General features: G+C 31.6%; 1 protein-coding gene across 1 annotated transcript; it reads right to left on the minus strand.

Moving 5' to 3' along the window:
- Positions 1–1167: 1167 nt before the first annotated feature.
- On the minus strand, positions 1168–4174 carry LOC136208802 (uncharacterized). Its single transcript, XM_066000033.1, has 5 exons — positions 3969–4174; positions 3046–3308; positions 2730–2941; positions 2382–2646; positions 1168–1630 (listed from the first exon to the last, which is right to left on the minus strand). The coding sequence occupies exons 1-5, from the start codon at positions 4060–4062 to the stop codon at positions 1337–1339; spliced, it is 1128 nt and encodes a 375-aa protein (XP_065856105.1). The 5' UTR covers positions 4063–4174; the 3' UTR covers positions 1168–1336.
- Between the last annotated feature and the right edge of the window lie 3127 nt (positions 4175–7301).

Below are 7301 nucleotides of genomic sequence, written 5' to 3' on the forward strand. Positions count from 1 at the left end.
ATCCCAATAGAATACCAAACGCCCCGTAGTTTATCTTATTTTTCGGTTCGAGACTCATCAGGTACATTTTAAATAGATCATTTTTCCAATTAAAATTTCATACGTATGCTAGAACTAAAACTTGAAATTTAGCTCAAATAACCACTCATTGATAGATAAGAATTCCACTTAATATCATCAAATATGATGCACATTTTTATAATATTGTATCCTAAAATACTAATGTTCTTCTCAAAATACTATTTTCTTTTCTTCCTTGCTGTCTTTTTTTCTTCCTTTCTTTTTCTTCTTCTTCTTAAGACTATTTTTTGGTTTTTCTTTTTTAATTTACCCTGGGATAAATTGAGCCATTGATTATTATCAAACCTTTTAAGATTTATAATTCTACACATTAGATTAAGGATTTTATATGGAGGCAGAAATCTGAATGAACTAACTATAAGGGGTAAATTACACCCATGGCCACTAAACTTTACCCATTTTTACATTATGGCTACTGAACTTCATTTCTTCCCGGTATGACCACTGAACTTTACATTTTTTAACACCGGTGGCCACTTAACGTCTCAAAACGACTGTTAACAGCTAAAAATAAAAAATCCAAAACGTTAATGATATTTTAAGGAACTTTAATTCTTGAAAATTTTCGTTTTGAGGTCATTTGGGTGTTGTTTGGTTAGGAGAGAGAAAGTGAATTTTTAGAGAGAGAAAGCTCCAAAAAATGTGATTTTCGAAAATAAAAAATGTGGTTTCATGGTAAATGTCGTTCTGAACAATTTTAATTCTTGAATATTTTCATTTTGAGGTCGTTAACGGTCATTTTGAGAAGTTAGTTAAAATTGAGTGGCCACCGGTGTTAAAAAAGTGTAAAGTTCAGTGGTCATACCGAAAAGAAATGAAGTTCAATGGCCATAATTTGAAAATGGGTAAAGTTCAGTGGCCATGGGTGTAATTTACCCTAACTATAAGGCTAAATGAGCCAACTACAAATGTGTAATAGGTATTTAAAGTCAACTATAATTATGTGATAGATTATTTTAAAAGTTCAGAAAGGAAATTATTTAGAACAAGTCACTTTAAACGAGTTTACATGAACTAGTAGGTTATTTGAGTAAGTTCAAGAGGCTAATATTTCACTTTAAACAAGTTTATAGAGCTAACGAGACATTACCAAAATCCAAGGCACCAATCAGATTATTTGGCTGCTAAGTACAAGGGAGCCCCTAAGCCATCTTGAATAGCAACAATACATTCAGACAATCAATTACAACATGTTGGTACAAACTTGAACTTATACAACAAATAATTTACAGAAACAATGTGGAAGCAAGAGTTTCTATTCTCCAGTTAACATTAACCTTATCATTTTGTCAAACATTCCATCAATGAAAGGAAATAGATGACCAGAACCTGGTAGTTCATGATAATGAATCCAGGGAAGCCGCTGCGCGATGTATCGTTGCAACTTAACAGGCACCATGAGATCCTCATCTCCTTGCCATAGATGAACAGAAGCTTCATTATTTGGAAATGGATTCTCCATATCCATAGGATCAAATTCCCAATTCCCAAATGCAATCACTGCGTCACGATGAATGGATTCAGCTTCTCCTTGTTGTCTTGCATATCCCTGAGGAGGCACAACTTAAAAAATGACCAAGTAGTACAAGTCATAGAATAGATCAATACAAGAATAACTTTGTTAAAATGTGAACACATTCGAACTTCTTTTCGATGATTTATCTTCCAAGGAAAGGTGCTGGATAAAAGGTCAAATTGGCCTTTCGACTCGTCTCACGTAATCAAATTGGCTTCGAAAATACACTTCGGACAACAATTTGGACCTTCAACTTGTCATTTTTCTTACTAGTCAGCATTAAAAATTGGCACATATCAATAAAAACTACGAATAATACATGCCAACATCTGATGATTGCTTTATCTGAGAGGATCCTTCTGCTAAGATCTTTCACTTAATTCTTTTCATTCAGGGTTTTTTCACTTTCTTTCAAGCAAAAAATGGACATGAATAATCCAATACTATTATTTACAGCTCCCAAAAACAGTATCCAACGGAGTTAATAACATAATTTACCTAGAAATAGTCGAAACGGTAATGATCGTTATTATTCAATACATTTAAAGCAAGAGACAAGAAGTATTGCAACCCCTTGGAATGAAAATTGATCCTTTCATAGTAGTAGAAAAATCCTAAAACCTGAACAACTCTAGAAAATAGAGTAATTCATCACAATGAACTTCAATAAACAATTATAACTCTATTCTTGCTGAAAATCTAAACTGTCTCAGGTAGTGTTTTCTATGAAACAGTGCAAGATAACAGTATATAAAAGCTGTTAGGTAATTAAACGGAAGGTTACCGAAAATTTTGATTTTCTATCAAACTTAGACGCAATCTGTTTGTCTTGCTGGGAAAGAAGATCAGGATTGTTAGCTATAACAGTAGAACTAGGGAACCACTTTTGAGTATTCCACCAATAGGATAGCCAAGGAATGTAATGGGCAACACGAACTGCCCACTGATCTGGTGGTAACATTTCGCGGAAGCCTTCTGTCGATAAATTAGCAGGAAAACCAGGCCACCAGTAGTTGGTAACTGGAGTTAATAGCAATACCCCTGCTAACCTGTTAAATGCAAACAAATCTCTTGCAAGTTAGAAGACACCGAAAGGAAAAAGTAAGAAACACCAATTCATAGGAAATAATACCTATGAGGGATGTACTTAAGACAGCTCCAAGTCAACTCACCACCCATGGAATACCCAATTATGTAGAACTTAGATCCAAATCCCAATTGATCCGCAAGGTCTTCAATATCTGAAGTTAAGCTTTTCAATGTTCGACTTGGATGAGGATCACTCTCTCCATAACCCGGTCTGTCAAAGTTCACAATATAGACCCCTAATTGTTCGGCAAATTCCTGGAAAAACCACACCAAAAATGATATTCATTTCTGCCACATACATCTCAAAAACTTAAATAGGATGCAACATAATATGGATAAAAACAAGAAGCAATTAGTACCGGTGAAAGATGATTTTCAACGAAAGGATCGTGCCTAGAAGAACAAAAACCATGGAGAAATACGATCTTATATTTGGCCACATCTTTTGAGACACCATGCTCTTTGTAGGCCAAATACCTCCCATCTCTAAGCTTTATTCTTGGTCCTGTAATAGAAGGTCCACCTGGAGAGCCACATATCTTGGTTGGAGGAGGTTGTATCGCCTGATAACCCCATGCCAAAATCCCCACAATGAAAACCAACAATGCTTTCGTAAAGATCCCTAAAAATATTATGATCGAATTCAGGGAAAGAGGCATAATTGAGTTATTGAATACAAAAGCATGAAAACCATAAAACAAGATGGGGGGAGCACTTAAAGTATCACATATATACATATCTCAACGAAAGACCAGAAAAAAGAATATTACAACCCGAATCCAATAAATTAATCTGGTATTGCTTTAATAATTGGATGCAATAGTCTTATTTTAAAATGCAATTTATGTGCTCAAATCTAGCAGCTGGATATTATTATAATACAGAAGACTTTAAAGCTATAAATGCAAAAGCAATTTTTCTATACTTTTAAAATCCTAAAATTAATTATTATTTTTTGTTTCAATTTACAGGAAAAACGAAATTGATATGATTAAAGTCAGAGTAAAAAGCTAGTCAAATTGCTAGCTAGATTCAACACTGAACCTTTGACAAAATTTCGAATCAAGCAAGGAAATATACAGAAATCAATCAATAACTGAAAGAAAATCACTCAATGAAATTCCAAACCCTTAATCAAATCGCATTCCCAAGCCATGAATGATCTAAGACCTAAATATATGAACAATCGAACACATCTATATTCTAAACAATCAGAATCACCACGCGGAGGTCTTAAAAACGAAATCGAATCAAAGAAAACAGATGGAGAGAGAAATTAAACCTGAAGGAAGCTTGAAAGAGCTGTTTTGGCTAGCTCTTCTAGTATGAGCTCTAGCAGAACTCGCAGAGATCTTCTTGTTCACACCTCCTGCCATTTCTGGCAACGGATAAGGAAATTCAGAATCGGGCCTTTTCGTTGGAATTCCCAGAGAAATCAGATTAAGCGCGAAAAGGTTTGAACTGGTGAGTCAGTGAGTGAATGGTATACAATTTTATATGAAGAACCGCTTATCGTGAAGATTCTTCATTCACAAACTTGTCCAAAAAGCTTGATTTGCTTACTGAACTTTCAAAGTGTTCTGATAGCTTCCTGAACTTGCATAAAATATTCAGTTAACCCCTGAACTTATATAAAATGTAATTAATTGATCACTCGATCGTAAAAAAATAAGTTAAATGCAGAAGATGTATTCCACGAATCTTAAAAAAAAGTAAAACGATCAAAATCGGAGTATACAATTCTAATATTAGAGATGACAAGTTGTGTAGTTGAGCAAGCAATAACTTTTCTTTTAATCTATTTTTTAATTGTGTAATAACATTCAAAGATGCGTGAAATACATATTCCGCATTTAATTTACTTTTTTACGACCGATTGATCAATTGATTATATCTTACGCAAGTTCAAAGGGCTTACTGAACATTTTATATAGTTCAGGAGGTTATTAGAACACTTTGAAAGTTGATGAGGCCAATCAAACTTGTTGGACAAGTTGAGGGGCAAATGATGTATTAAGCCTTAACTAGTTTTGTTTTACTGAATTTCTCATTACATATCATTTTAGTATTTTAAAGGTTTAAGGTATAAAAATATCCCTAACATTTTGGGTAATGAGCAATTTTACCCTTAACGTTTAAAATGGTGCAATTTTATCATTAACGTTAATAAACTGGGTCAATTTGAGAAATAATTTATCAAACTGTCTTCTCAGTCATGAATCTTCTTATCTACATTTCGTGCATGTGTCATTCTATCAGTAACAAATCACAAACATTCGTTGGGATGTGAAAAAAAATAAAAAAAAATATACTGTCTTTTTGTAGGGATTAGATAAAAAAAAATTAAAAAAATCCACCGAATTTATAAATATTAATCTCAAGTTTTATTATTAAATTATAAAAAATATGAAATTGCAATTGGTGCGGAATAATGAACAAAAATATCTGTGTTTTATAATAGTGTCTGAAATTGACCCAATTTATCAACGTTAGGGGTAAAATTACGCTTGACTTTCAATGTTAAGGGTAAAATTGTACCATTTTAGACGTTAAGAGTAAAATTGCCCCTGACCCAAAACGTTAGGGATATTTTTGCACTTTAACCCTATTTTAAAAATATTTTTAAAAACATGTTTTTGATGATGAACCTCGAACCCAGGAATGCCTCGAAACAAGGAATCGGATCAATTGTAAAAAGAAAAAGGTAAATTACACCTTTGGCCACTCAACTTATCCATTTTAACATTATGACCACAGAACTTCAATTCATAACAGTATGACTACTGAATTTTACATTTTTCAACACTGGTGGCTACTTAATTTTAACTAACTCCTCAAAGTGACCGTTAACGACCTCAAAATGAAAATATTCAAGAATTAAAATTGTTTAAAATGACATTTACCATGAAACCATATTTTTTGGAGCTTTCTCTCTCTAAAAATTCACTCTCTCTCTTTTCTAACAAAATAACATCTAAATAACCTTAAAACGAAATTTTTTAAGAATTAAAGTTCCTTAGAGTATCATTAATGCTTTAGATTTTTTATTTTTAGTCCGTCAACGGTTGTTTTGAGGCGTTGAATGGTTATTGGTGTTAAAAAGTGTAAAGTTCAGTGGTCATACTGTTAAGAATTGAAGTTTCAGTGGCCATAATATTAAATGGGTAAAGTTCAGTGGCCATGGGTGTAATTTACCAAAAAAACATCTTAAAACAAAAACAAAAACATAATTATATATATATATATATATATATATATATTATATACACATATATATAATATTAAAAACAAAAACATAATTATATATAATATTAAAAGCCAATAAGGGTCGGTCCAAGTGGGAATGAGCTGAATCTCTTTTCGGATGAGCGTTTTATGTTTCACTTCAAACCACAGTAAATTTAACGTCTGATTAGGTTCATATAACCGCAACGTTTAACATTTTCTCCGGAAACTGCAGCGTTTTTTGAACTTTTCATGAACAACTGTTTGTATAGTTATTTGTTATTGATAAAATTATCCTTTTTTATTTTCATATTTTATTATTTGTTATTGATAAAATTATCCATTTATTTTCATAAAATATGTTTCTTCCTTAACATTATTCCCATTTCTATAACATTATTACCGAAACAACAAGGTTTTATTGTATTCAATAATTTTTTATTTTTTATTATTTAGATTGATTTTATTAAACTATATATATCTATTTGTAAATTTTTAAATTACAGACATCTATTTGCAAATAGAGCAGACCAACAACATTTTTTTTATAGTTCACCCTTTTATATATTAACACAAAAATTTAATCACAATTTATCAAACATTAATCATGAAACAGCAAATAGGAAATACAATGGGTCTTTAATAATTCTATAGTTCTTTACCGTAGCGGAATAAAGAATTAAGATTTGGGGAGCTAATTTTAACCGTATAGTTGACAGTAAATTTTCATTTTTTTTAAAAACCAGCATTGAAAATATGTTAAGACTTTTTTTTTTTTAATAGTATAGACATAATAAAATTGAATATTAAATAAGTTAATGGTAAAGATTTATATTAATGATCCCAAGTTGATAGAAAATATATTGGAATAATTCAACAAAAAGCAAAAGTGGTGGTTTTACTCATTGATAAATAAAAGTCTTGGAATGATTCAGCTGTATAATCAAATGAAGATATTATAATCTACTAAAATCATAATTGAATTTTGATTTTATCAATTTTGTTTTCCTGATTCCACGGTAGGGGTTGAGAAACTCAAATAAAACAATATCAAAATGGGAGGGTGAGAGGGACATGAGAATATATTATTGTTGTTTGTTGTTGCTGTTTACGGTTTATTGTTTGCTGTTTAAAAAAATTGTTTTTCTAAAAAGTAGAGATTCTCTGCTTTTGTAAAATACTACTTTTCAGGTGTAAACGACAAACCTAACCAAACACCTACAACTATTCATTTTAGGCCTAATATACAAATAACCCCCTAAACTTGTCCAAATGTTGCAACTGCCCCCTCCAACTTTCAATTGTAACAATTTACCCCTTAAACTTGTCAAATTGTAAAACATAACCCCAAATTGGAAATTTTTTACCTCGTAATTGAAGCAACCGTAAA

Source organism: Euphorbia lathyris, chromosome 10 (assembly GCF_963576675.1).
Source record: "Euphorbia lathyris chromosome 10, ddEupLath1.1, whole genome shotgun sequence".
Taxonomy (NCBI): Eukaryota; Viridiplantae; Streptophyta; class Magnoliopsida; order Malpighiales; family Euphorbiaceae; genus Euphorbia; species Euphorbia lathyris.